Source organism: Callionymus lyra, chromosome 18 (assembly GCF_982586985.1).
Source record: "Callionymus lyra chromosome 18, fCalLyr1.hap1.1, whole genome shotgun sequence".
Taxonomy (NCBI): Eukaryota; Metazoa; Chordata; class Actinopteri; order Syngnathiformes; family Callionymidae; genus Callionymus; species Callionymus lyra.
Window position 1 is genome coordinate 16,067,904 of NC_141835.1, and position 14,340 is coordinate 16,082,243.

At 36.3% G+C, this 14,340-nt stretch overlaps 1 protein-coding gene and 1 long non-coding RNA gene across 2 annotated transcripts; one reads left to right on the forward strand and one right to left on the reverse strand.

Moving 5' to 3' along the window:
- Positions 1-2,084: 2,084 nt before the first annotated feature.
- LOC148060715 (uncharacterized) lies at positions 2,085-5,738 on the reverse strand. The gene is made up of 3 exons (XR_015709286.1): positions 5,603-5,738; positions 5,102-5,209; positions 2,085-2,376 (listed from the first exon to the last, which is right to left on the reverse strand). It is a non-coding gene; the product is annotated as an uncharacterized LOC148060715 (long non-coding RNA).
- Positions 5,739-8,015: 2,277 nt separating this feature from the next.
- Positions 8,016-12,477, forward strand: otx2b (orthodenticle homeobox 2b). Its single transcript, XM_087780109.1, has 4 exons — positions 8,016-8,198; positions 10,129-10,335; positions 10,408-10,559; positions 11,592-12,477. Exons 2-4 carry the CDS (start codon positions 10,239-10,241, stop codon positions 12,213-12,215), a joined length of 873 nt encoding a protein of 290 aa, XP_087636235.1. The 5' UTR covers positions 8,016-8,198; positions 10,129-10,238; the 3' UTR covers positions 12,216-12,477.
- Positions 12,478-14,340: the final 1,863 nt, after the last annotated feature.

Sequence of the window (14,340 nt, forward strand, 5' to 3'; positions counted from 1 at the left end):
AAAGTTAAAAAAGTTATGAAAATTAAATGAAAATACATCAAAACATAATATAATTTAAGCATATTCAGTCAGATAAGCAGATGAAGATTGATTTTATTACTTGATTTTATACTTTTTTTGATCATTGATTTTTGTTTGACGGCCCCTCACAAGAGCCACTGTAAAAATGTGGCCCCTGAAAAATATTCAATCGTTCAAGTCAATTCCTGAACGCGTCCTAAATTGGTCGAGACATCATGTGACAGGTATTGTAGAAAATCAAACCCACCAGGTGAGTAAACAAAAAGAAATTCCAATAATAAAGTTTTGTGAAAAAAATATGAATAATGTCTTTTTAAAGAAAGAAAAGTGATGAGAATATAAGAAAGAATTTGTGAAATAATTCAGGTAAAAAGAACATGTATATATAAAAGGTTTGTTTGTTCAGTTGGGGCATTAGAAATTGTCTAAAAATATATATATATTGAAAAGAATAACCAAGAACAAAGTGTGCTCCAAACAGTCAACACGTGGTATGTTCAGATGACTCTGGTTCTTTGACTCGTTCTCTATTGATTTTCAAATGGATATTAAAGTTTTGTGACCCCAGAGATAACATCCAGGGGTTCCCAGGACCACTAACATGAGGGGCGAGGTAAAGACAAGTCGGGGTCACTCAGGTTGGAGACGTTTTATTTGTTGTCGAGTCGAAACATGTTACAACAAAGTCAGTCGCCTAATTAGCGTGATCACATGACCGAGTGTGTGTTTGACCCCCAAAGCGTCCTCGCAGGGAGGTATAATCCACCTCCTAATGCTGCCTCGGTCTGTGAGAATCCCCTCTGGAGACCCGGGTACTGACCCCTTCACATGGTCCGCCCGGAATAAACGAGGCATTGTCAAGACTCCAACCTGAACGTTCGGCTCCTCACCTCAAGACCCCCGAGACAAGGAGGCGTCTGATAAATCAGGACTCGTCACAGTCTCGGGCCGGTTCAGGAAAATTACGGCGGAGATTACACACGGAATCCCACAATGCCAGATTTCCAAATGTGTTATGAATGCCTCCCAGAAAGCGATTCAAATCCCAGGTTACCAAATAAGCCTGAACAAATCCCTCACACTGAGTTCTCCCTCCTTTGAAGACTCGGAGGTCCAGACTGCAGGGCAGGTTTTACCAGCGTGCTACTTAGCAACACACGGGAGAGGCTCGCCGAGGGTTCACAGACTCGCACTCGACACTAGGTTTCATCGAGGAGCTTCATCGATGGAGGTTCAACGTCCAAACAATGTCGGGGAAGTTTCTCTGCTCTTTTTTTTTTACATCATTTTGTTCAAGATTTCTCAGACTTCTGCAGGTTTTTTTCAGGTAAAACATTCTTTCCAAGGGTTAAAAACATCAGATGCAGTTTAGATCTTAGGCTGAAACTAATCTTATTGATCACTATCGATCAGTTTTCGGACTTAAAGGGGCCGAAATACTTAATGACGACTTATTAAGAGTTGAGGTCATTTATCGTTTCAAAGGTTTGGATCAAGTCAAGACAGATCAAAGGAAGACTCTAACACCAGTTGAGGACTTTAAGGGGGCAACTAGTTGACTTTCTTTCCGAACCCTAAAGACTTAAAGGTTCCTAAGATCAAATATGGAGGTTCAAGGTCCATCCGAGGCCAGCATTGGTTGGACCTTGAACCTCCATTTTTGATCTTAGGAACTTTCTCACTCTGGAAGTTGACGGAAACATTGCCGACTAGGACAGGAAAAGATCGAAAGTCTTGATGGTAGGAAGAGACGACGAAGGTCTTGAAGTCAAGATGAAGACTTTTACGATGTTCAACAAAGACTCTTGAGACCAAAAAGGACTTTATCAACACTTGGAATCTGGTGGACACCAAGTCTTCTTGTCACTACTTGACTTTCCCAAAAGACCAATTTACAGGAGATTTCAATAGTTTAGCTCAAAGTCACTTCTAAGAGTTTAAAGTCCAGGACGTTGAGAGTCGTGGTCAATGATATTTCCACTGTAGAAGTGAAGGCAAAACAAGACGGTTTAACTCTGAGGGTTCAAGGACAAGTCGAGATGTTTTTGGTGAAATACTTTTTTAATGTGTCAGTCAAATCAAAGACTTGTGAGCAACTCCAAAGACATCAGACCGAGTCAGACAGATTTTTTTCCGAAGGTCCAGCCCGAGACTAAAGCTTTTGTTTCATTTTTTAACCCGACAAACACGATTTAACTCGGCGGCAGGAAAAAAAAAAAAAAAGACTCTGGTGTTCGTCGGCGTTTGAACCTTCAACACGAGTCGTCCCGGCGTTCGTCCTTCAGGCCCGACGCGTCCTCATTGATGATCTGAGGCGACCGGATTTAATTGCATCCGCTTGTTTGTTGGCGACTCCTGCGTCAACACACACACAAACAATTATGGCGGTAATTAAAAAGCCTGTGTCGTATTAATGAAGGAGACGACTGGGCTGACACACACACACACACACACACACACACATACACACACACACACACACACACACACAACATGAAGTGATGGCCATGATGTAAACAAATATTAAAATGTCTCATTAGAAGACGAGCATGTTGGTTAAATTGCTACCAGAAAAAAACAGTAATATTACAACTAGTGTTTTTACCCTTTACCAAGATGTTCAATGAGATGCTAAAGATGCTAGCTAAACTTGCTAGCTGTCAGTGTTTTTGTTTACGTCAACAATTCTATTGTGGTTTTTGTGATGGATTTATTTTGATTAAAGTGTCGCCTTGAATTCTCTCTTTATTCTTCATTTTGTTTGACAACTTTTCTTTAAGTTTTTTTTTCAATTGTTTATGATGGTTTTATTGTTTTTTCTAAATAAAAAGATAATAATTGGAATATTATTTTTTGTGCTTACTTTTATTTATATAAACTTTTTTTAATTCTTATATATTGTGTATTTTGTTAATTTATTATTTTTAATTATCTTCGTTTCTTTTTTGTATTTTTTTATTTTTTTGATAATGTTTTTATTTGTTTTGTTTACTTGTTCATGTTTTTTTTAGCATTTTTTTTTTTAGTGAATTTCCCTTTTCTTTGTTCTCAAGTTTCCACTGTTTCAGTCACAATTTAAAACGTGTATATAATAAGAGAAGATTCCAAATAAAACAAACACGAAGACAAGAAGAAGCTTAAAACTCTACTTGAAACGTAATCCTGAGTCTGACACTTGTGTGTTTAAAGTGTGTAGAAGTGTCATCCAGTGCTGGGCAAAGGTGAAGAAGAGAGTGAAGACGGGGTGGAGACGTATAAGAGAAGCAGCTTGAGTGAAGCTTTATTATGACGTACGTTTATATATGGAGTCAGAGATGAAGATGCAAAAGTCCTCAAAGAAGGACGAGATGAAAAACATGCAGAGATGTAGGGAGGACAGACAGAGGAGAGAGAGTTAACAACATGAACAATGATAAAGTATTTTACAACAAACGTGTCACAAACTTTTAATGTCAAAGCTAAATGAGCTGCGGAAGCATTTATTTAAGTTTCTATTTATTATCTATTAATATATTAACGTGTTTTACTGACCAGATCAGAAAAAAGTCTTGTTTTTTAGTTTTATATTTTTTCTTTTTTAATTAAACATTTAATCAACTACACTTGAGAAAATAAGCTTAAAACAACTTTATATAAACAATTTCCTGCAACTATATAATTAATTGTCATCATACTTTAAACTGTCTTTTCAGAAAAAAAAACGACTTAGTTTTTGAAAATAATAAACAACATTTTAGACACTTAATGGAAAAAAAACAGTGTAAATGATAGAAAATGAACGAATGAATATATTAATCATATGTTTTAATACTATGAACTGATGAAAATATGTTTTTTTATTCATAATTTGGCTGATAATCGATTCACCAAAAGTTAAAAAATTAAATTAAATCGAACCCTCACGCAGTCGCCACTGTCATAAATATTTAAAATTAGAGTTTAATTACATTTTGTGGAATTAAATGAGAATGTTAAAAATGTGGCTGTTACGATATATAAATATTTTGTGTTTATTCCCATAATTTAGTGTCGAAAAGTAAACGTGTACAGTGTAAAATACATACATCTGCTCCCCCCTGTGGTGCGGGGGAGAAAGGTGGGAGACAGGGGAGGGTCGGGGGGGCGTTCTGACTGTCAGCGATCTCTCTCATGACAATCAAGCGAGGGTCAAACATTTAGATTCCGAGGGTGGAAGTCTCGGGTCGAGGCCTGACGGGGGGTGAGGAGGGTGAGAGAGAGAGAGGGGGGGGAGACATGAAAGACGCGCGTTCGTCGTCGTCAATTAGCCGCGAGTCAGTGGGAGCGAAGCCCGGAGGCGCGTTCAAGTCCCCTCCGCCTTTTTAAACGTCTGTGTTTAAGATCCACGGTCCCAACGGAGACCACCCCCCCTCCTCCCCCCTTCCTCCCCCCTTCCCTCCCCCTCGCCTCCCACCACCACATCGCTCTCTGATACATTATTTAGCGAATTAAACGCTGAGATCAGCAGATAAAGTGAGTCAGCGGAGGGACGTTTAAATATTTGTTCTCTTTCATTTTCTTTCGTGTTCCTTTACATTTTAATTTAATTGATTCAAACCGTTAAAATTTAGAAACACGCAGCTCGTAAATATGCTGTTATTAATGCTCCGATTATCGACTATTTTTAACCAATCGAAATCTATTTTTAACATGACAAATATATATATATATATTTATAAAGGTTTTTTAAGGGTTTGCGCAAAAGACGTTTTATATTAAAACTTCACATTGTTTTCATTATTAATATAAAACAATGTAAATAATGTAATAATAATTGTGTGAATTGTGTTTTTTATGTTTGTATTTTAAAATGCAATTCATATATTTAATGACAAATCAATTTGAAGTAGTTTTATATGTGTGATACATTTAAAAATATATATATATAAATATATATTTACTCTATTCTTTATTTTTAATAAATTGTTCTTTTTCCTTTAATGCATGTGAGGAAAAAAATCATGACACAATGATAAAGTAAATGTTTTTTTTTTCAAGATGAATTGACAATAATAGAAATAAATCATATGAAATAATAATAAATAATAAATGATAAATTTACCTGACGTTGTCGCAGCTGCAGTATTTTTCCGTCACATGACAGTTGAAGGGGGAACAAAAAAAATCTAATGGTCCTCCAAAAATCAGCTGCTCCGTGTGTGATGGAGATCTGTCAAGAGAGAGCGAGTGTGTGTGCGAGTGTGTGACAGAAACACGCGCACCTTTCTGACTCCGGCCTTCAGCACAACAAACACACGACGAGTCCCAAACATCCGCGGCGTCTCTGTGTTTATAAATCTAAATCAATATTCAAATCGGGTCTCGGTGTGTGTGTGTGTGTGTGTAGTGTGTGTAGGTGTGCACATAAAGCCTCTTAGGATGATACATTTACCAAACCGTGACATAAAAACCCGCGGCGTGTTATTTTGAGTTTCAAGTGGTGCGTTCAAGTCCCCAGTTTAAACACCAGCAGCTGAATTATTTATTTTTGGAACAAGCATCAGAATAAAATCCCGCGAAACGCGTAAAAATAAAATTGGAATAATTGATTTCGATCAATTACCTGCTTTTTTTGTGAAGCTCCAGCAGGTGCGGGTCTGAGCGGAGCAGCTGCCCGGGCCAGCAGCGCTCCTCCCCGGCCGCAGCCTCCCAGCAGGTCCGGTGTCTCAGATCCGATCGGTTCTCTGAGTCTCGGCTCGGTTGCCGGGGCCGGTGTGGCGGCAGACTGGCTGCTCAGTGAATGGGAGGACAGTTTTAAAAAAATAAATCTCTAAATCCCTCTTTTTTTTTTGCGACACGCTGGAATGTGACGGTGGTGCATTCACATGCAGCTTTAGTCCCGGACTTTCTTATCCTCTTCATCGTCTTAAGTGTATTTTATCCCACTTTTTTTTTCTCAACACATTCCTGTTTTAATAACTCACTAATAAATGTGTTCCAATGGAACTTTCAAGACGTGATGACAACTGTGTTTCTGGAGATCCATCTGGATCCGAAAAACTTCTGAAGGATATTCTCATCGGTAAAACTAAAAAAAACATGTATAAATATGAACTTATACTAACACACGTAAACATGTACTTATGAGGAAAAAAGTGAAATACAAGCTTTTAACTTACTTAAATATATAAATATTCATGCTAACATAACCACGCAACTATGTGCTAACATGTAACAAACATGCGCTAAAATATATTATCAAGCAACAAAGTGTACAAACACAGACATAAACAAACATGAACATTAAAGTCAGTAAAAATAAAAATAAATAAAAACTTTATGTACATGTTCTTACGGCTTAAAAAGGTGTTTGTTTTAGGGTTGTTACATGAGAGCCTTGAAAAGTCAGAAACACATTAGGTGAACATCAGTGTTGGTCTAGTGGTTAAGATTGTGTGCTAAAGGTTTGATTCCCAGACTTTAAGTGTATTTCACACACACTGTTAACTGACTGAACAAATTCTTATTTTGTGCAAATAACTTAAATACCGCAAAAAAACGTATTATTTATACAATACAAGGAATTTTGTAGATTTTATACATGAATTTTAAAGTTTGTATGGGTCACACATTATATATTTGATGATATATGTGTTAAAATATTATTAAATATATTATAAAACAATAAAACATTTACAACCAAATATGACATTATAATGTTTACAGTTGAACTTTTTGTGGAAATTAAAGATTTCTGGCATAGTGACTTAAAACATTTCACAAATAAACTCATTCCTTTTTCCAGCTATCTTGAAGAATATAATAACAGTTTTGTCATTTTTTATAAGCTCTTATTTTCATATAGTGTCACATTTTAGTCAAATAACTGAAAAGATCATAGCATGTTAGCCGCTGTGCTAGTTCCTCTAGATAACAACGTGTTAGCTTCATTGTTGTGTTGAATTTAGTAACAATGTATTTTCAGATGGCTATGCTTAGCTAACTGCTAACGTACAAGAATGTGTTAGCTTAACTAAAACTTCAAATGTTAGAGGTTAGCTCAACTTCAAGCTAATCTTAGCTGCTAGAGTGGAGCTTAAGGTACTTGAAATTATTTATAAACTGGTTAAACTAACATTTTTGCTACATTATTTTTTAAAGCTAAAGTTAAGGTAATGTTAGCCATATATAAAGTACTTTTTAGAGCATTTTAAATATACATTAATAGAAGTTTAGCATCAGTAGCGCTGACTATAGAAGCGACCACGTAGTAGCAAACCTAAAAGTAAAATTAATGACAGTACAAATACTACTAGTAGATTTTTCTGTTGAATTCAGTATGTACTTTAAACAAGTATTTAGCTAGTATGAGCTAGTAAGGTGGAATAGGTATCTGCAGAATACATTTAGAGGAAGTATTAGCAATAGAAATATAAATTATAGCTTAGTAGTAGCTACAGATACTAGGTAGTATTACCAAGATTCATATTGAAATGAAAAGTGCTGGTTGTACTTATAGTATTAGTTTTTGGTCCAGAAATAATATAATATGTTCTGGTGGTGTAGTATTAGAAATAAAAGCAATAAATAAACTGGTATATCAATAACCATCATAGTATTAATGAAGCAGTACATCTTAAATTTAGGGATTGTTTTGTAGTACAGTTAAAAGTATTTGTTGTTCAATAAGAAGTTGAAGCAGCTGTAGTGGAAGTACTCGTGCACCTTTTTGTAAAGGTGATAAAAGTACTGCTAAAATTAGAAGTATAAGTTTTAATATTAATAAATAGTAGTAGTTAGTAGTATTGATTGTAGCAGCAGTTCGTACTATCAGTACTTCTAGTTCTCCTCCTCTCCCCTCCGCCCCGCCCCCTCCTCGCGCTCTGATTGGTCGAAACCTCGGCGACAGTGAAAAAAAAAAACGTTCGTCGTCACATTTGTTTCCCAAAGAGTGAAAAAAGTGCAGGTCCATGTGAGCCCGGCTCGGCCCTGGATTGGCTGATACTTTTGTACAAAACGCAACTGCAAGTTGACTCGCAAACACTGTGAGAAAATCCGCGCAGCTTCATCATCCTCTTCTTCCTCTTCTTCTTCATCTTCATCATCGTCGCTCGTGTTTGGTTGTTTACCGTCGAGACTCCAGCGGACGTCGATTATTCCACGAGCTGCATTTCTACGTTTGCACTGGAGGATCGAGGCTTCTGGCGCACACACGCTCGGTGAGTGACGACCTGGACCGGTAACCAGAGAAATATGATTTAGAAACAACTAGAAATAAGAAGAAAAGATGATTGAAGTCAAGAAATAAACTGATATAAATGAGATCAAATGAATTTAATGATGTAGCGTTGAGTTCGCTGTTGATTTAATTTAAACATCAAATCATTAACAAGCTAAAACACCGTTTCAATTAAATATAAACATTAGTTTGTAATATTATAATTATTTAAATATCATTATAAATCTAGTTTTTATATTTAAATGACCACAGCTTTTTAATTAAACGAATGTTTAATATATTAACTGGAATAAAAACTTTTGTTCACAGTATTTTACGACCAAATATATAATTTTATTGTAAATTATATTTTCACTAATAAACAAAAATACCTTACTTTATGTACCTTTAATTAGGATTAATAAGAAAATGAATTAAAGTAACATTTTATTATAAATGCGCTATTAATAATCTAGTTCAATATATGATACCTTTTAAACATTAAAACTTTTTTTTCTATTTCACTGAATTTATTTAAGCTTCTAAATTATATAACCTGTCAAAATTCTGATGTTGAATTTGTGGAGGATAAATGTTTTCTAAATGTATTGATGTTGTTACAGCCGATAAATTATCATTAATGCTTAATATATAGTAGTTAAAAAAACAATGTTTTATTCTTTTGAATTAAAGATGTTTAATTAATTTACACTTGCAAATATATTTCACGAAGAGGAATATAAAAGTAAAAAAATAATATTGTGATTTATTTACGACTAAATATTGCGGGTTTTTTTCCAAATAACATCCAGATGACAAAACCGGGATTAAGCGAGCAGTGGGCCTCTGGTCAGATTAATAATTCATGGAATATAAACGCCAGACGTCACTCCTGGTTCATGAAATAACGAGAAGACGCAGACGGAGGAGGAGGTCGTTCGAAGACACACAAACATTCGCTTCAGTTAAAGTTTATGAGTTAAATATCGATTTAATTTCCAGTTCAACGACGGTTAATCGCTCTTGTTAACAGTTTGAGCGTCTGACGTGTGTGTTGATCATAACCGTCACACACACACACACACACACACACTCGAGCTAATTATTATCGAGCGGCTGTTGACGTGACAGATGAAGTTCGGCGTTTAAACCGTTATGAAGCTTCTTCTTTTTTTTGGCCATTTAAAAAAAAAATGGTGTTGAGAAAAACAAGTCAACAACTTTGGTGCTCGATGATTTTAAGAGGCCCAGAAACTCTGGAATAAACTTAATCTGAAAGTCAACATATTCCATCCTCGTTAACGTAACTTAATAAACTGATTAATGTCTTTTAAACTTTTATTTTATTTTAAACGTTTGTGACGAGAACATTTTCCATTAATTAATCTATTTTTGTTTGAGATTTAAACAAATACAGTTACGTTAGTTAGTTAAATTAGTTAAATGCATTTAATATAATCCTCGTTTGTACAATAAAAATAGATTTGTTTAGTTTGTGGGGTTTTTGAGTTGTTTTTTTATCTTTGGCTAATGATAAAATTAACAAATGTCATCGTCCAAAAAATAAAAAAAAACAGACGAACCAAATTAAAAGCTACACAAAAATATTTAACATTTATTGTACGTTCAATACTCAATAAAGGCAAACATTAGAGCTAAAATAGCATATATTTTTTATATTATGAAGTTGAATCAGTTAAAACTTTAAAATATATATATATTTTTTTTAAATTAGTCTTATATTATATTATTGTGTTATATTAAATCTAATTCCTGACAAAAACTATTTTTTAAAACGTCATCTTCTGAATTGTACGCAGTTTTTTTTAAATATTGAACGTCAGTTTAATTCATCGCTAAATAATTATATAGACGTTTCAAACGTCACGTTTGACTCAGTGCTTGACGGAAACTCCCTCGTTCTGGACCAGGACCCCGGTGTGACCAGAGGACCGAGAGGAAAGCAGCGCCCAAGTCCACATCCGGGTCTCCGCCAGTTGTCAAGATTTTCTCCAACTTCAGCCCCCAGACCAACATTAGCATGATGTCGTATCTAAAGCAACCTCCTTACACCGTCAACGGCCTCAGCCTCACCACGTCCGGCATGGACCTGCTGCACCCGTCCGTGGGCTACCCAGGTGGGTGCCTAGAACCAGGGTTATGACGCCGAGAGTGGTTGGTGTTTATTCGTGTTGCGTTTGTGTTCTCAGCGACGCCTCGGAAACAGCGGCGGGAGCGCACGACCTTCACGCGTGCGCAGCTCGACGTGCTGGAGGCGCTCTTCGCCAAAACCCGCTACCCGGACATCTTCATGCGCGAGGAGGTGGCGCTGAAGATCAACCTGCCGGAGTCCAGGGTCCAGGTGAGCCTTCACTGACGCGGCCTCAGGTGCACGTTGAGAAGAGAGACGGTTCTGCCGGAGAGCTCGTGAGCAACACATGGTTTAATGGCTCGCGAAAATTATTTTTAAATTAAGATGTCATTTTAAGTCGATTAAAAATATATAAATCGAATTTGTTTCACGCCGTTAGGCCCGCGTGACGTCACCTGACTTCCGTTAAGCGATTCATTTTGATTGACATTTTAATTAAAGATCCAAAAATGAAAACGATCTGTTAATTCTAAAAAAAAAAAACCGTCACAGTTTTTAAACGAGAAAAAATAAATCGAAAATGAATCGATTATATTTGTATTTATTTATTTATCTTTGTGTTAAACTTTATTTCGGTTTTAATTTTACGTCAGTTTATTTTTGTTGACACGATTTAAATTGCGTTCAAACAAATGCAAAATGAATCATTACCAATAGAACAATTAATAATATTCTTTGTTTTAATGTTTAAAAGAAAAATACTAAATTATATTATAACATTTACGAAACCAAAAAAAGTAATGAAAGATAGAGGTGGTTGAAAGCTGCGATCAATTATTATTTTAAATAAACACTTTAATCATATTTAATCGTGTTTTTTGGCCCAAAACTAAAACGACGGTCGTTTATTTTCAAGTATCAAAGTTAATGTGACGTTGATAAAAACTTGTGACGACATCAATGACGTGAATATTGAGGTTCGTATCTCTAATATTGAACTCAGTTTAAGTGTAAATTCTTCACGAGCATAATGACTTTTTATGTGAAAAAAACCCCGAATTTTACGACGTTGCAGATGTTATTAAATAAACAGATAAATACAAACTAAATGTGATTTTATAAAGTAGGTTTGTGTTTAAATGACGCGAGAAATAAAATTAAACTTTAAGTGAAGTAGAGAGTAATTCAAACGATTTTAAAGTCAGATTTATTTCCATTAATTTGATGTATTTACCAGTTGAATTTTTCAACAATAGAGTTTGAGTTTTTGTCGAGACTCATGCGACGGTTCGATCCCCGCAGGTGTGGTTCAAGAACCGACGGGCCAAGTGTCGCCAGCAGCAGCAGCAGCAGCAGAACGGGGGTCAGAACAAAGTTCGCCCCGCCAAGAAGAAGAGTTCTCCGGCCCGGGAGGTGAGCTCGGAGAGCGGCGCCAGCGGCCAGTTCACGCCCCCCACCAGCACCACCACCGTCCCCGCCGTCTCCACCAGCACCGCGCCGGTGTCCATCTGGAGTCCGGCCTCCATCTCCCCGCTGTCCGACCCGCTGTCCACCTCCTCGTCCTGCATGCAGAGATCCTACCCCATGACCTACACGCAGGCGTCCGGCTACAGCCAGAGCTACGCCGGCTCCACCTCCTACTTCAGCGGCATGGACTGCGGCTCCTACCTGACCCCCATGCACCACCAGCTGTCCGGGCCCGGCTCGACGCTGAGCCCGATGGGCACGAACGCGGTGGCGGGCCACCTGAACCAGAACCCGGCGTCGCTGCCGACCCAGGGCTACGGAACCGCCGGCCTGGGCTTCAACTCCGCCGCGGACTGCTTGGATTACAAGGAGCAGGCGGCCTCCTGGAAGCTCAACTTTAACGCGGATTGTTTGGATTATAAGGATCAAACTTCCTCGTGGAAATTCCAGGTGCTGTGAAGAAAACACACGCGCGGACCTCAGTTTTCTGCTCCTTTTGAAACAACAATAAAAAAAAAAGAGGAGGTTTAATTTATTGTAGCGTGGACTCACCTGTCGAGCTTCTGGACTCTGGTTCCGAGGACGGATGCACTACTTTATTTAAGACAAAGTGTTTATAAAAGAATCAATATGTAGTTTCTAAGAGACAATCAGTGTGTGTCTGTCGATGGTGTGTTTTCTTTTTGGGTAACACTTTAAAATAAAGGTACCTTTATTCATGGTTACAGTCTTTAAACACGACAAACTTTCTGCTTCTGGTGAGGTCAGGTCCATCAACAACAGACGGGAAGTGGACCTTTTTTTTGGTCGTTTTTTTTGCACCGTCGATCATGAAAGGTTTCTTACAATTACACGACCAACGTAAATAAAATAATGGCCACAAATTTGGCCTCCGCCCTGAGAAAGTAATAATATCAGAATAAAAAAAAATACATCGAGTTCTGCTTTTCCCGGTCAATAAAATTATGGTCATACGAAAAAAAAAACATTGCGTCACAGTTCTGACCACAAATGTATTTTTTTTTAGTTTACATTGTTCTTTATCTCATGTTAACCAACATCAGAAAAATGTATTTCCACTTTTTCGCGATCTTTTTTTTCGTTCTGCAGAAAGAAACTTTACTGTGTTTTCAGTGAGCGAGATTTGATGTTGAGATTTTGACTGAAAATTGAAGGATAAAAAAAAGGTCTGAATGCGATTAAAGTAACTTAAAATGGATGAAACACATTTCGATCAATTCCCCGCTTTGATTCCAGGTTTTGTTATATTTCTGCACATCATGATAATGGAAAAAAATGTATTTTCTCATCAGCTTTACAATTCTTGTTGTTCACAAACGTCATACAAAATGTAGTCAAAAATGCGGTTTTATCAATTCACGTCAGAAACTCCGTGCCAACAAAAAACGCACGACGACTTTCATATTTGACAAAAGTGAAACAGATATTTTAACAATTTTAAAGGTTTTATTATTTAAGCAACACATGAATAAAAAAATCTGTCACCTTATGATTTTAGCTTAATTTTTAACAAATATTGAGAGACGAAGATTCTCATGTCGACAAATGTGAGTCGCACTAATGTGGAAAAATATTTACTTGTCGACAAAGTAAAAAAGAAAATGTTATAAATGCCACTACGACTTTTTTATAAAGATGCTAAACCAAGAGGAGATTTTTCAACCTGCTTCCTTGTTCCATTTAAATAGTATGTTTCCCACAAAACAAGATAAAATAAGATTCACGAGTCAGCAATTATTTTCCCCAACGAAGTTACTTTAAGACTTAATTTGTGACAAGAATAGTTGCAATAATTGTTTAGGATTTTTTTGTGTCACTTATCAGTTTCTGCGGACGTTTTCAAAAAGTGAAGAAATGTGCGAAGATTTGATGAGTAATATTTGAGTTTTAAATTCGCTGCTTTTATTTTTATTTTTTACGAAACACTTCCTAGTTCAATAGTCAATAGTTGAAAGGTCAAAGTTTCAACGCTTAGAATGAATCTGGATATATTAAGATTTTTGCGAAACGTAAATTAAGAAAAGTCTCGATGTGAGAAAAAGCGAAACTTGAAAAGAATGATTTAAGCTGCAATGTTTTCTCATATGAAAAAATAATGATAATGTTTTTATGTCATCGTGTTTAAAACTATATTTTATAACTTTCATGTTTTCTTTACGTCAAAAGTCTTAAAGACATCGTAGTCATAAGTCACAGCTAAGCTAAGGAGCTAATGCTTTCGTTCTATTTCAGAAATTAAAATAAATACATGTTACAACGAACATAAAAACAAACTATTATATAGATTAAGTTATGAACGGGACTTTCAACCATCTTGAGGCAACTTTTTCTCATTTATCTTTATTTGTTGAATTTGCTAACATACTTTTTAATGAAAACTTTCTGAAGTCCAAGACCATTTTCTTATGTTAGCATGTTAGCATTTATTTTTGCTTGGTCCTTATTTTGAGTATCTGCTTTTATTTTATCAATCAGTATAAAAGATGGATTATTTATTCACTTTTCAAGTGACTCTACAGTTTTTAACTGTCGTAGCTAACTAGCTAGATAAGCATGACACTCA

Excerpts from the sequence above, each read along its gene's own strand:
- otx2b (XM_087780109.1), top strand. The coding sequence starts at position 10,239 with ATGATGTCGTATCTAAAGCAACCTCCTTACACCGTCAACGGCCTCAGC. Across the intron at positions 10,336-10,407 it reads CCCGTCCGTGGGCTACCCAG|CGACGCCTCGGAAACAGCGG; the intron begins GTGGGTGCCTAG and ends TTGTGTTCTCAG. Across the intron at positions 10,560-11,591 it reads TGCCGGAGTCCAGGGTCCAG|GTGTGGTTCAAGAACCGACG; the intron begins GTGAGCCTTCAC and ends CGATCCCCGCAG.